At 39.0% G+C, this 15,443-nt stretch overlaps 1 protein-coding gene across 1 annotated transcript in view; it reads right to left on the bottom strand.

The window, feature by feature from the left end:
* Nucleotides 1-14,859, bottom strand: part of ptprc (protein tyrosine phosphatase receptor type C) — a 21,955-nt gene extending 7,096 nt beyond the window's left edge. Inside the window, exons 1-19 of the mRNA XM_037114967.1 lie at nucleotides 14,539-14,859; nucleotides 9,914-9,928; nucleotides 7,775-7,981; nucleotides 7,535-7,645; nucleotides 7,329-7,355; nucleotides 6,855-7,112; nucleotides 6,506-6,751; nucleotides 6,302-6,412; nucleotides 5,854-5,982; nucleotides 5,570-5,734; nucleotides 3,020-3,234; nucleotides 2,854-2,914; nucleotides 2,576-2,684; nucleotides 2,274-2,311; nucleotides 1,912-2,021; nucleotides 1,575-1,665; nucleotides 1,177-1,253; nucleotides 688-724; nucleotides 484-581 (exon numbers count right to left, since the gene is read on the bottom strand). Coding sequence (XP_036970862.1) covers nucleotides 484-581; nucleotides 688-724; nucleotides 1,177-1,253; nucleotides 1,575-1,665; nucleotides 1,912-2,021; nucleotides 2,274-2,311; nucleotides 2,576-2,684; nucleotides 2,854-2,914; nucleotides 3,020-3,234; nucleotides 5,570-5,734; nucleotides 5,854-5,982; nucleotides 6,302-6,412; nucleotides 6,506-6,751; nucleotides 6,855-7,112; nucleotides 7,329-7,355; nucleotides 7,535-7,645; nucleotides 7,775-7,981; nucleotides 9,914-9,928; nucleotides 14,539-14,602 — 2,169 coding nt within the window. The 5' untranslated portion in view covers nucleotides 14,603-14,859. The remainder of the gene's footprint in view (nucleotides 1-483; nucleotides 582-687; nucleotides 725-1,176; nucleotides 1,254-1,574; nucleotides 1,666-1,911; nucleotides 2,022-2,273; nucleotides 2,312-2,575; nucleotides 2,685-2,853; nucleotides 2,915-3,019; nucleotides 3,235-5,569; nucleotides 5,735-5,853; nucleotides 5,983-6,301; nucleotides 6,413-6,505; nucleotides 6,752-6,854; nucleotides 7,113-7,328; nucleotides 7,356-7,534; nucleotides 7,646-7,774; nucleotides 7,982-9,913; nucleotides 9,929-14,538) is intronic.
* Between the last annotated feature and the right edge of the window lie 584 nt (nucleotides 14,860-15,443).

Here is a 15,443-nt window from a genome sequence, read left to right on the forward strand (position 1 = left end):
AAGTGTCCCTTAATTCAATAACAAAACAGATACATGTCATTCGAACAGCGTTTGATAACAAGCGGCTAAATGAGACTACAGAAGCTGTCACAGATATCAAACGTCATCATACTGAACACTGAGACTCATCTGCTCACTGGTTCGTCTTCACAGGTTGACTTTTCTAACTGACTTTACAACTTGTAGACTGATACACTTATAGAAAAAGTGTATGATAATTGTGTAGTAAGAAGCTTAGTGGTGGTAACATTTAAGTCATGTGACCTTGATAACGTCTGTTTATAGCCTAACGTTTGCTTTTTCCTTCAAGAGATGAAATCTACGCTTGAAAATCACAAAAGTGGTGATCATGTGTTGAAGATTAGAAGTATCATAGAAACTTCTACAATCCATTTTCTCGACACAAATAGTTCCCCTTTAAAACACTCCATAATGTGTGTCATAACCAAAGTTGACAAAAAAAGTTGCAACTCCTTTTCTCACCCTGTTTCCCTCTTCACAGCGTGTGACCATGACAATGATGGAGGACTGCTGCTCCCAGACCATCCTCCAGAAGTCACTCACAGTCTCATCCTTTGGCCCTACAACACACAAAGAATAGCCATATTTGTTAAGAAACACTTGATATCAATCAGAAACACAATGCTAGTGCACTGACTGAGTGTGTGACGAAAATGAGAGCTTTACCTTGAGCTGCGATGTACTTTTTGGATTCCTTGTACCCCTGCAGGAGGTAAATAAACCATACTCAATAAGGTATGTTGTCAGGAAGAGATCATGAACTTTATGTTTATTTAGCCCAAGAAAGTTCTGCTGTTGGGCACAAATGCAGCCTTTTATGAGAGAGACTGAAAGAAAATTTGCTTCCTTCTATTTTGACATCATAATTGATTAATCATTTCAGTCAATTTAAAAGAAAAATATTTGACATTTGCTTCTCAGATGTAAGGATTTGCCACGATTCTTTGTTATTCATGACAGTAAACGAGGAGTCTTTGCATTTTGGACTGTTGATGGGCAGAAGAGCCACCACAAGATGTCATTTTGGGGTCTGGGAAACTATGATTAACATTTTTCAAGCTTTTATGACATTTTTTAGACAATCAGCAGATGAATCCATAATGAAAGCAATCGTTAGTTGTAGCCCTAGTCGTATTATGTGGGGGTTTTTCATACATCAATGAAGCTGGCATTGATGTAGTCACATCCTGCTTCTCCATTCCCGGTGGTCAGCTGGACTCGGTTATAATCATCTGTTTCAAGACAGAAAACAAATAAATGACTAAACAAATTACTGCATCACAGAGGACACCTGAACTGTCCTAAAACACCTTTAATGAACGAGTTTGAGTAAACTTTATTTCTCTGAATTCAATGACAAAGGGATTTATGGATATATAACCTGACATTTACAAGTAAAAATTCTGTGAATCCAATACTGCAATAAAATCATCCATTGTATTCTCACAATGGTTTAATACATCTAGAGAGATTAATGAATTAGCTATCAGCTAGTTTACACCCTCATACATAATCTGTGAGTCTCATGTGTTGTTGGACACATTCCGACTCACATGGCAGGATGTCCACGTAGCGGTTCTTGGGTACATTGCAGGGCTTTTTGGCGTCCTTCACAGAGTACCTCGAGAAAATTCTTGGGATGCTCTGAAAGCAGAGGAAAAACATGTCATTTACCAGTGCCATAGACCAGTAAACAGCAGCTCTACATCACCATTCACATTCTTTGTACTTTAGAATAAGCTAATGCCTCTAGAGCACATCCAGCCTGCTTGGTTCAGGCCCAGCCTCAGACTTGTTACATGTCATCTTCCTCAGAGGCACTCCAAACTAAAAACTGTCAGATAACTGTCAGAAAAATGTACTCCCTAAAAGAACACATATTAACGTTACCTGAAACTCAGCCAGGAAAAGTCTTCCCTCATCAGCGAGCTTCCTCTTGTAGGCTTCCAGCAGGACCTCTGCTGCGATCGGCTCAACAGGCAGCAGGTTCTCCTCATCATCTACAACGGACACAACATATTACTGTAATAATACTCATATATTACTCCAAATTACAGCAGAGTAAATATCTCAGTATATTTGTGTAAATTATCAAACAAGTAACAAAGAAATACATCTGTATATTCTAATCATTACAAATGCCACTTGCTTCAACACATGACTCTCAATCATGCCTACTTAAAGACTGCCATAATCCTGCTTTTCAAAAATAAATCCAGAAGAAGAAAACAATAAATATGAAGTCCACTCACTTCCTGACGAAATAAGCATCAGGTTTTCACTCAAATCACTGCAAGAAAATTGTGAAGATTGGCTTCAAAGAATGTAAAATATGAGGAACACAAAATGGAAAAAGAGTTTCATAACATAGCTGATGATTGTGTATAAAATGTAATATCAACATATTCACAAAGTGTAAATGAGAAGATTTGCCTCACTAGCAGAACAAAACCTGCAGATGTGTTTGTGCAGACCAAAACAATAACACAAGTAAACAAAAACCAGAAGTGACAGTCATGCTGATGCAGGAGATACGATGTAGATTGATCCTTACTGGGACTTCCTGCGCCTCAGAATGTAAATCTTGTAGATGACAACAAGCAGAGCAACAGAGGTGACGATGATGAGGAAGACTAGAAACCCGATCAGTGCTTTGTCGTTGTCTGTAAAGTGATGAGAAAATAATATATGATATCACATATAATATGTGGCACTTATGAAAAGTGCAATGTTAAAAATGTTTTGAAAAGTGTGTGCTGCAAGTCTGAACCAAATGTGTGAAATGATTTAACAGAACAATGTGTTTGTGGTATCAATTAAAACTGCACGTACACTTCGTGTCGACATGCTCTATGACGGGGTCGCTCTCATGTTGTCCATTGAAAACAGTCACCTGGAAAGAGAGAAACTCTGTTTATCAGGGATTAAAGCTTTTGAAGACAGATGAGGAAAAAAGACGGGATCATTTTGTGTCTCCAAAAATGTGAATTATACAAACCTCCACTCTGTAGGTGGTCAAATAGCTCAGATCTTTGAATACAAATTTGCATGTGTTTTCTGTTTCTTCTTTAAGCAGCTGACGGTCATCACCAAGATAAAGACGTGCATGGTATTTCTTGTACTTTCCATGGAAACGTCCCGCATAAATACAGGATACATCAATCTCATTATTCTCTGGATTAGATGGTGTCAGTGAATGAATACGTTCTGGTACTGTGAGAAAGAGAAAAAAAAAAACAAAAACATATTTGCCATCAGATACAACACTGTGTGCTAACTCACAGTTAAAGTGATATTATTTAGTTTGAACTCTGTGTTTCTCTGTTGGTTGTGCTGGTAGTCAGTAAAGATACAAATACAAAATGTGTAAAACAAAGATAATTTAATTTACACTGAAAATATATTTTCTTAAAATAAAAAAAGTATACAAACATCAGAATGCATTACATTCTTTAAAGTTGGTCTGCTATTTTCTTGTCTTGGTTTTAGATAATCAGTAAATGTAATAGATTCTTAATTCAAAGTTCTATAAGATGATTACATAATACTTTGATACGCACTGCTACTGACTTTGAATCTTGCTAGCATAGTGTTAGCTTTCTGGCTCATGGCTGAGCGGACTAGAATATTTCCCGCTGCCAAGTCATATCTATGGTCCGTCCTAATTACTGGAGGACTGAAAAACATTTCCATTGCATAAGAACCGTACGGGAGGGTAATGATTGTTCCAGGTATTAGTCAAACCCTCAGACGTTACCAGGGAAAATAATTTATGGCTTGTGAAAAACTTTATATTTTGATTGTAAAATGCATGAAAATATAAATTAATGGTCTTTTTCTTATTCTTCTTTCTTTTCTTTGGCAAGTTACCACAGTATAAGCGGGATAATGCCCTTCGAGGTGTCCATAATCAGGAATTAATGGACTTCGCAGAGGCAACCCTTTTAATTCCTGATTATGGACACCTCGTCGGGTATTATCCCTTACTTATTAATGAGTACAATGATCTGATTGATCTAAGACCAAAGAATATGATAATACTACAACACTTGAGACTCGAAGCTGAAAGATGTTTAAAGTTAATATTAAGTAGTAACATCCATTATTAACATGTGAAGTCAGTAATTACTGTACATTCTTGGTACATGCTGTGTAAACGGCCCCTTCTTCACTAATTATTGGAGCTACATCATAGAGCTCATCATCATTGAAGTGTCACGTTCTCATACTGTCGCCACACAGAGTCTAAACTGGTTTAAATATCAGGGAATGATAAACTGTCTGATGTCAGAATTTAACAACATTATTCAAGAAAAGGAGGAAACAAATATTAGATAAAATACATCATCATGTCCATCGTAGAAATGAAGAACTGCATTCAGAATTTGTATTAGTATGATTAGCTTAATTAATGAGTAAATTCGAGTAATTCATTAGCCCAAAGTAAATGTTGTGTTGATATTTCGTATTTAAATATTTATTTTGTAAAAGTATTTCTTGTACTATAATCCGTGATGTCACATGATGTCAGTTTCACTGTTTGTTCTGCAGAAATAGTTTCATAAAGAAATGAACTTTTACTGCCACACAGTTCAAACTTTATATTCAACACTATGTGAAACACAAAGGATGAATAAACAGTCAGGATAGTGTGTTTGTATGAGACATGTGTTGTTGTTATCTCCGTCAAAACATTTTATTTTTACACTTACTTCCAGGAGCAGTTTTCGGTTTAACTTCAGCTGGTGTTCCCTCAGTTTTGTTGTTGTATTTGGGTTGGACTGTACAGCTGTAGTCGGTGTATGGTTCCAGTCCTTTAATCTCACATGATTCTCCTTGGGGATCCGTATAATCTACAACTGTAACACAGTTTCCTCAATCAGTCAATCAATCAATCAATCAATCAATCAATCAATCAATCAATCAATCAATCAATCAATCAATCAATCAATCAATCAATCAATCAAGCTGTGAAAACAGAGGCTAAATCTCTCTATAAAAGCAAGGAATCTCTGTCTGTGTGTCTGTGCATGTGTGCCTCAAATATCTCTGCACATCAGGATCAGACTCAACATGGCTGCTGCGTGGTTCAAGGGTGTGCAACGTCAGATTTGCTTGGACTACAAAGATACCATTAATAAATAATTTCATAAAATCTTTACGAATTCCGCTAACATTGTCAGCCATAGCCACCACAGACATGCTGATGAACAACCAGCTCATCTTTAACTGTGCAGCAACTTTTAGCAGTCAGTATTTTTTCTGACCTCGTTCCTTCATATAGAAACAAAGATTTTAATCTCTGACATGTTATTTCTGTGCCACATTTCATGTGATGTCGTAACTTGTTGACCTGCTGCAGGTTCTTTACACCTGCTGTCACTCAGGACACTAAAGCATGGAGCACTTTACTGAAGGTCCATGGAGGATTCTAATGTCCACACTATATTTCAATATTTAGGTAAAATGCTCACTAAAATGATCTCCAAGGACTTTCAAAGATGCATTCCTGTGAAGTCAACAAAATAATTATAAAGTTATTCTAAATAATCATACTTACCCTTAGGTTTGTTGTGAGCAGATGAGCAGCTGCAGTCATAAGAAAGATTTGAAAGTGTTGGAAGAACTTCATGACAGTTGGTACTGGTCGTGGTCCAACTCAAATGGATGGAGGCGTCAGTTGCACTTGTCTCCTTTTTGATTATTTGAAGATCTGTTAGGACACATTATGAATCTGTAACACTGAGTATCTGGTGTTTTGTCCACAGATATCTTTGGATACAAGCTGATTGTTCTTCTCATCACACTGAGGTGAAGTGAATCTCAACATACCACAGTTAATCCTGACGGGGATATTAGTTGTGTTTATTATGGTGTCGTTGTTCATGTCCTTAATGTGGCCGATACAGCTGTAGTCTGTGAAGGGCTCCAGCTCAGACAGTTCCTTGCTTTGTCCATTTTCTGAGGAGAAACAAGAATTACAACATTTCTTCATCAGCTGCTTCCACACAGCGCCTGTGAGCAGTTACACTTTGGAGTCAGATTAGATTCAGATGTGGGCAGCAAATAAATAAATCACCTGTTCACAATCACAACAACTCGACTTCCTCTTACCCCAAAAGATTTTAAATACAACTGATTTTTATCATCATATCTGTTGTTTTTGTCTTTTTTTACAGCGTGATCTCACGGTGCATTCTGCCTTTAAGGATTTTCATGTAAATCCATTCATAGTGTTGGTGACAGACAAAGTCTTTGTACTTCTTGTCTTTCCACTTACCCGGACAGGTGTAATCAGTGGTGAGATGACACTGTGAAGGTAATGTTGTGTCTATCTCTGCAGGAAGTTTAGATTGAACTGTTGAATTTATATCACTTGGATTTAAGAAACCTGTAGAAGATAGAAAACAGCACATACATGAAAACATGATGGAGTAATGTCTCCACCACATGCAGAAATACAGGAGGACTCTGCACTACATACCAACAGGGATGTTTTTGGTGAGTCTGAAGGAAGAACAGTTTCCTAAAGTGAAGGTTGTGGTCAAATCTGAGCAAATATCATTGAAAGCAGGTTTGATGCAGAATATTTTACTGTCACTTGTGCACGACTGAGCTGTAATATGATCTGATGTTGACATGGAGGAGCTGATGTCCCATTCACTCCAGTAACAAACAGATCCAGGGACGCATGGTGAAGTGTTGCTGACGTTTTTAATGTCACTTTGACCTGCGATAGACAAGTGATGCACAGATGGTCAGTTTCACACACAGGTTCACTTCTTAAAGTAAAAGTAAGTTGCAATTCAACAGTATGAATTATTTTTACTTACTCATGTTAAATGTCCTTGTTTTATGTTCAGTGCTGTTACAGGGTGTTTGTCCATCAGTGCCATCATTAAACATCACATAATGCTCATATTCAGTACAGGGCTTCAGGTGTGTGATGTTACGTGAATAGGTTTGATTGTTGAATGTCTTTCCAGGCTCTTGTTGCCCCACTTCATTAATCTTTATGGTGTAGAGACTAGGGGGAGAGCTTGTGATGTCAATCTTGAGGCCAAACTTGATGGGTGTAACAGTGTAAGAACCTGCCAACAAAATCCACAGAACAATGAAATCTCTTTTTTTATAAACCACCTGATGAGATTTCTTCTTAAAATCTCAGTTGGTTCATGTAGATGTTAAACATGCTCCTGAGCTGTTACGGAAGGAGCTCACTGAGAAACACTGGAGAGAAATATCACTATCATTTGTACAAGTTTTTGTTAAGATGAGGGTAAAGATAACATAAGACTGATACTCACACTGTGGAGGTTGAGTGACTGGTGAGGCTAAAGAATGAATTCAAATAGGATTAGAAAAGGGAAAATTATTCATATGTGATTATAAAACTTAGAAAATAGTCAAAAGTCAAGTCAAAATAACTTCAAGCAGGTGTTACGTCACACACTTTTATCACAGTTGTATACAAGAAGACATGTGGTTGGTCTGTAAAAGAGAAAATTCCAACCTTTGGTGGAGGCGTTCACTGTGGTGGTGGGCGTGGTGACTGCAGGTGAGATCTGGTTTTGCGTGAGGTTTGAGGTGCTGGGTGAAGTGGTGCTGAGTGAGGGTGAGCTGTCTGCAGGAGAAGAACTGTCTGAGAACCTCAGGTGGAAATACCTTCATTGCCAACAGTCTCACCTGATATAAAGCCTAAGTGCCACTTCATGTTGCCAATTCTACTGTAAACTGAGGCTGAATACGTTACCAGATATGTTGGTGGAAGTGAATGGTTGAATTGAGGAGTTTGAGGCGAGGGTAGGCGAGGTGTGTGGAGGTTTGAGGGCTGAGCTGGTTGAAGGCACGACAGGAGTTACTGCCGTGGTGCGTGGAGGTGAGGACATGACAGACTGGCTGCTTACTGAAGGTAAAGTGGAATCTGTCATGGTGCGTGGAGGTGAGGGGGTTGTAACATCTGCATTCCGAGAAAACAAAATCAGGCCAAACCCAATATCCCAATATCATGAAAAGGTGCTTAATGTTTTATTTTCCCTCCAACGTTGGTGACCATATAAATCCTGTTTCCACTCGGCTGGTGTTGCTCCTTGCCGCTCCTTAGTCTCATTTATGTCTTCAACACATTTGTTTAAGCAGGAGATGATAAAAAACACGGCAGCACTGGGCAAGAGCAGATTTAAAGCCTCAGGAGGAAATGCAGCATTCATCCTGGTTTATGAATATATAAAGTAACTATTATTAAACAAAAGTTATTGAGACTCAGACTGATTAGAAAAACACTGACAGACAAATGAGGGAACGTTTTTATAGCTTTCTCACTGTTGGACAAAACTCCCACAGCTTATTTCTGTAAAGCAAGAATCAGTAGATAGTGAAAAGTAGAAACATGTTTTTCAAAATTTCCAGATAATGACAAGTTCAAACTGATTTGACCGCAATCAGGAAATAATAGGTTTCACTGGCTACATCATCAGTGACTTCCTCGCTCCTGTGATGGAAACCAGGTGCACACTGAACTGTCACAAAGTTAGACTCATCTGATTTCTGACAGCACTCGACAGAATGGTTTCTCTTTTCTAATCTCTGATCTTCAAGCTACAGTATAAACAGTTTGGAGTTTGAGCAAGTGTTTTCCCAAACTGCCATTAAATGTATATAAATATCGTTCAAACATTTCTCAAAATCTGGCTTGTTGTTGGACGCACTTTGCAGGAACTTCAGACGCATAGAGAAGCACAATGTTGATGGTGTCAGGGTCTCACTTTAGACCCTGACACCATGGTATAGATGTTATGCACAATGAGTGATTGTTCATTAGCTTTAGCTCATCTTAAAGGAAGCCACTTAAGAAAACTATGGGAAGACACCTGTGAGTTAAGTTTCAACTTTTCTTTACCACTCGATATGAATGTCACACTACTTCCTGCGCTGGATTTGAAATGTGAATGAAAATAGCAAATCCAGATTTCTTCCATGCTTTGGCAGAGCAACATTTGGTGAAATGAGCACAAATTAGAATTAGAAAAAATGGAATTTCTATGAATCAAACCTCCCCCCAAAGGACTGCAGTCAAAAAAACATATTATGTGGATACAATTTTAACAAGCTTATAAGCTAACTGAGTTCGGTTGAGTGTAGCCCAGTCGCCAGGATATAATGTCAGCAGTTTCTGCAAACCACAGATACATCCCAGTTTGTTTGTGGCATACTGTGTTGACATTTGTACAAAATGCTTCATGTGTCACGTTCATATTACATTTTTACTAACACTACATCATTTGCAACTGTCAAACTACTGGATATTTTTGATAAAGGACCAAGGTGTGTCAATATTATGTGGCACTACCAGATTTTTAACAGGAGAATTTCTAGCCAAGTTTGGTGTAAACAAAATAGGTGTTTAAAGCCAAACTTTGGGGTTTTTCTGAACACGACCAAGTGGTATTTGTGCCTAAACCAGCAGCACAGTGTTGTGACAATGAAGGGAAACTTGGAAAATTGGACCTAAATGAACAAAAGCTGCACATAAAGAAAGGTAAAGCTTTAACTTTTCTGTGGTTTTGCAGAAACATACTTCGCTAACATTTAATCTGGCAAACTGGGTTGGGTGATACAGGTCACTACAACGTCAACCACCATGTCAACCAAACTACTTACTAAAGGTGAAAAAATCTACTTCTGTCACTCATTGTACATGGGAAATATTAATTCCAGTGGAAGAGGACGCTTAGTTGTGACATTTTGCGGGCTTTGTTGCTGCTGCTGCTGCCATGAAGACATGAGACAGTGTAAAGCCAGTGTGAGGCTGAGGTGAGGTAGGCTGTAGCACAGCTAGCAGGAAACATTTCATTCATTATGACAGTTAAATGTTAAATATAATGTCACTCACCTGTTGCATTCTCACCTAGAAAAAGAGAAAACATGTGTAAATCATTGCTGCTCTTTTGTCATAAAACATTCCAGAATACTGAATATAATGGACAAAAACATCAATGAAAATATTCTTTATGTCAAGTTTCATTAAAGTGTCTCGTCAGGCCAATAAAACTCTTCTGAGGCATGCTCAGTTCAAAAAGAGGAAAAGGCGACTATTTTCATCTGAGGCTCTGTGCGAGGCCGCGCTGTGCGACCTGGTTGCTATGACAATGCTGCAAAGAGCCACACTTGCTATTCCAGGAGGCAAACCGCTACTTCCTGCTTCGCACAGAGAGCTTGAAACCTCCCCGTACTTACAAAATGGGTTTCAGTTTGGACAGATGATTGGCCCATATCGACGCACGAATGGACTTCCTCTCTTATATCCTCACTTTTACGCATTAGAAATGACAGTGTGGCCAAATGTTAGTTTAGATAATATTGTGCTTTATGCTCTTAATAGAAATCATTAATACAACACTTTGTATTATGATATTAAATTAGTTTTACCAACTTAGTATTAAGACAAGAGGCAACAAAGGGCTTGTAAACATGTCCTCGCTGCTTTGTCCATTTGTTCTTGATGATGATAGCAGTGAGTGATGATGAGAAGGGGGACAGTCGAACAATGAGTCTCAGGATGTGGTTTGGTGCATTCTTGTTTCACTACATCGAGCAACGCTGCATGCTGTCTGCAGTGACATTTCACCACGCTACACTCTGCGGTGTCAGTGAGGTGGAGGTAGATAGATGACAACGTGCTGTGAACACTTCTGATGAGAAAACTTAATCCAGACCCTAAATTTATCATAACTGAATTACTTTCAACCACACCGTTCTAAGAATAAATAAGAATAATTTCAAAAAAGCCTGTTTGGTTGACGTTTTAAACAGGCAAACTGGCTTTAAGTGAAGGCTCGTTGGTGCTCTGGGTACACTCCTTTTCAGCGTTGAGTGTGAAATGAAGTTGTAATGCTCCTGCTCCAGCTTAGTAATGATCGAAGGTCAAATGCTGCCAGCCCTTTCAAGCATGAATAAGTAATTACTTATTAATTACAGTAATACTGTTTTCCAATGTGTGTTTTTACTCTCAAACTCTGAAGTGGTGGTGGGGGGGATAATTTTACTCAAGTAGAAGTTCATATACTTGTGTGAAGGAAGTAGAGAAAGAAAGTAGAAGTACTGATTCAACATCTTTACTCATGTAAAAGGAATAAAGTACAGCCTCTGAAATGTGCACAGCGTTTAAAGTAAAAAGTGTCCCTCTGAAGGACATTTCTACCGGCCACTTCTGTGCAAAACGAACCCAACCTCTCCTCATATTTATGTAATTCAGACAATTAACTGTAAAGGTAAAACGGATACCTGAAAAATCTACTTAACTAGAGTAAAGTATTTGTGCTTTGTTACTTCCACCCTCTATAACCACACAACTTCGTGCTGTGACTGAAAATAAATGTTTGCACTCCAGAGGACATCGTGCAGCAAAGGGTGTGATCTGCCAATTGGACCTCGATTTAGATAAAAAATGGGCCGATTGTAAAGTGACATGAAAAATGAGGCCTTCCTCTTCTCTCTCTGTTGCCTCTACAAGCCTGTGGAGGATTCGATTAAGTTGTCTAACGCTGCTGGATGGTGGATTTCTTTGTTAAGGACTCGAGTCAGATTTTCCGTCAGACCAAAGGATGGGACTTCTCTGCTAACATGGAGCAACAGTGGCTGACGTTAGTTTAGAAATGGAGTCCGCTGACATAAACTTGTGACAAGTTTCCAGAGCAACGCACAATTTTACAGAGCCCCTGGAAAAAGCAATTCAAATGAAAATGTAAGTTTAAATGTCTGCTACTTGTCTGGCTTTCTGGGATCAAGATGATTCAACAATTATTATATATAGTGCATCTTGTTTTTCCTTCTACCGTTTTGAATTTATGATGCATGTTTTAAAATGACACAAGGATAAAAGGCTAGATGGAGTTGTGGATCCACCACCAGGTGACTTAAATGATTAATAATGGCTTAACATTATCTTTTGGCGGTGGTGGACGCCATGTGCGAGAGGGCTCGGCACCTGAATCCATTTCCTCGTCTGACGTTTAGTGAAGAAACTGATTCAGCGTCAGGGTCTGTCTCATGCATCACTTTTTTCTTCATCACTCTTCACCATCAGCTTTTTTCCCCCTGTCTTCTTACATTTCGCATTCACCGCAGAGCAGATCTGTGACAGGCACACTCCCCCCCTCCTCCTCACAGATGCCGCTTTAATCGCGCAGCATTCTGACCTCACTTCTTCATTTTAGACGCTGCACTTCCCCTTTTGGTCTTCATGAATTCTCAAGTCATTGACTTTTGCTATGTCTCTGTCTGCCCGCGCTGCTCTGCTCTGCTCTGCTCTGCTCTGCCAGGAAATAAAGTCAACACAGAGTGGAACACGGAAGTGGTCAACTTCTTGATCACACAGCTCGGTACTGTTAAAGCTAAAGAAAGCTTGGAAATCTGCATCTCAACATGCTCACACAGTTGGTTTTACGGAATTAAACTGCTACTCACATGATGTTCGGCTATTAGTGTGGATCTGACCACACTTTGCTCGAAGTCTAATATATTTTATATCCATGTTTTATTTTAACACAAGAAATAGCTTATATAGCATTAGCCACGTTTTTAGGTAGATTTAACTCTGCAGATAAAGCTGTTTACTACATTTTCTGCTATTCATTTGTATAATGTACTGTGTGCATGTTTGAGGTACCTGTAGTGTAGCTGAGCATTTTCTTTCCCATTTTCTGCTACCTCATCCTTCCACTCCAACACATTATGGAGGCAAATGTTGACTTTTTAACTCCACTACATTTATGTAATAACTTAGTGACCATCTACTTGACTGCATGATGCATCATAGTCACAGTAGCACACTTTAATATCATTTAATCAACAATTAGATTTAAAAACCAAAGTCACACTGATTCTGAAAAATGTTGACTATAAGATCTGACAATCAGTCGACCCACAGTATTCAGTACATAGAGTAAAAACATGTAAATATGAATATTTCACCTTTACTTGTTCTTTCAATACTTACAATACTTAAAGATTTTCAGTCAGTATTATTTTGTATGGGGGACCTTCACCAAAATAATATTTTTACTTTTGCTAATGTATGTCTTTTAGGTACTCCTTACAACATAGCCATTATGTGTAGCACATGAGTACTTCTGTACAATTAGTACACTTAGTTCTCATCTACTACTGGTTTTATGTCAGTGAGGTTAATAAAAATAAATAAATATACATTGTGAAACAATGTTTTTGAACAGTATACGGTTTTATGAAAAACTGAAGCTCCATCAATGGAAACGTTTAGTCGATGTGGTGTACCATGATGACTCACCTCCCACACTAGCTGAGAAACACTGTACATGAGAAGCAACTGGCACACACTGACCCTGACAAACACTAAAGACAATGCATTGAAATAAATAGGGCGAGGGCTTTATTTCAGCTCATGTGCACAGCAGCTCAGCTGAAAATAGAAGAAATGATTTGATGTGCTGAACAGTCGCAGAACTGTGAGTGATGCAAGAGGCAGTAAGGTGGGTCTGACTTAACACGCGAATATATGCATGCATGCACACGCACACACACACACTAACACACACACACACACACACACACACACACACACACACTTAGATGTGTATCATATACACCCACAGCCACTTGGGTTGAAGTAAAGAGCTTGTAGGGACACACCCCGAAAGATTCTCTCATCTCTGACAGACATGAACCCCCCCCAACCACCACTCTCTTTCTCGCACACACACACACACGCACACACACACACACACACACACACACACACACACACACACACACACACACACACACACACACACACACACACACACACACACACACACAATGTCAAAGCAGAACAGAAACATGATTGCAAAAATTCCCACAGCTTGTACCAAATGAAAGAATGCGTTTTAAAGACAGTCTTCTTATTAACAGAGGTCTTTGATTGAACATAAGTGTTTATTCTTTTGCCAAAGGGGCTCAAAAACCTGTCACTTTCTTAGCTTCTCACATCACAAGTGTACGTTGTACTGTCTTGTGTTCTTGGGTTTGGAAAGTTTAAAGAAACGTGAAGTAGCACAAACAGAGGCACAGCTCAAAGACATGATATACTGTAGCTTGTCATTCCTGCCCTCAGTTTATACTTTAAATGATTACATTTTGTGTGGTGATGTTTTCCAGCTTTCAAAAAAACAAAAAAACAAAAAAACAAAAAAACAAAAAACTCAATTTGGCAAGGGTACGTCCTGACAGATTCATGTCTCTATCTCAGGCGTGGAAAGTGCTTCACCTTTTCTCATAAACACGATCACATGCTCAACAACCAAATGCTGAAACTTTAAAAACTGTCAAGTTAGGGGTTCAGAATAAAAGACCTCATCACTTACAGTCAGCCATCGCACGTGTTTTGCACCTTTTTACAGATTTTTTTATCTCCGGGAGAGCTTTCAGATGACACACACGAGGACGCAACTTCGTAAAACTCAATTTCCTTCACAAAACAAGATGCAGTTGTTTACTTACAGTTGGCTAAACCGATGATTCCAGCCCAGAGCAGCAGGATCTTCAGACTGAAGAGACCTGCCATATCCAGGACTTAGGGTGTGTACGGCGACACACCATACAGTAAAGTACTGGTGGGGGCCAACAGGCAAAAATTTCACGCGCCAAATCGAAGCTTTATCTCCAAATTCTCAAGTCTAAGATAGTAATAACTTTGAAAAAAAAAAAAAAAGTTGTCTTATTTTTAAGCTACATACGTCGTCTGTCTTATCAGTTGACGCAGTTTCCTGGACTTGTTCCCCAAACCCTAAACCTCGCCGCTGGTTTCAAGTCAAGCAAGTTGGAGTGATGTCACAGCAGAAGAGGCTGCCTTCACCTTAGCACGACAGGAAGTTTCTTTTCAGCTACGCCACCAAGAACAGGAAGTCTCCTCTCATCTAATCTCTACATGCTTTTGCTCAAGTGTGAACACCATCTGACTTCTGAGAGAAGCAGTGAAGTATAGCCTCAGAGTGAGGCCTTTTTTTCAAATTGAAAAATGTGTCTTTTGACATGTTAGGCTTTTGGATACGAGGCCGTTAATTCAAAGTTGATCTCTTTATAAACAGACACCTGAATGAATCAGACACTGAGGCTCACTGGTTATTGTCTTCCTTTCTTATTAGCTTCTGTTGAGCTTTCTGACATCAGATCATGAAGATGAATAATCTAATGAAACTTCTTAGAGCAGCTTTTCTCTCTCACCGACTCCTCCCTGCTCTTCAGCTTGGAGGCCTGCAGTCACACGACCATGTAATCAAAAACCCACGAGGAGCTAGTGCTGCAATGAGCAAGGGAAAAAAAAAAGATGCAGCCCTTCCTTTCTCAAACTTTGTTCTCTGTTTCTTTTTCTTCTTCTTCTTCTCGCCGTCTAAAGAGAGAAAACA

This window comes from Acanthopagrus latus, chromosome 11 (genome assembly GCF_904848185.1).
Source record: "Acanthopagrus latus isolate v.2019 chromosome 11, fAcaLat1.1, whole genome shotgun sequence".
Lineage (NCBI taxonomy): Eukaryota > Metazoa > Chordata > Actinopteri > Spariformes > Sparidae > Acanthopagrus > Acanthopagrus latus.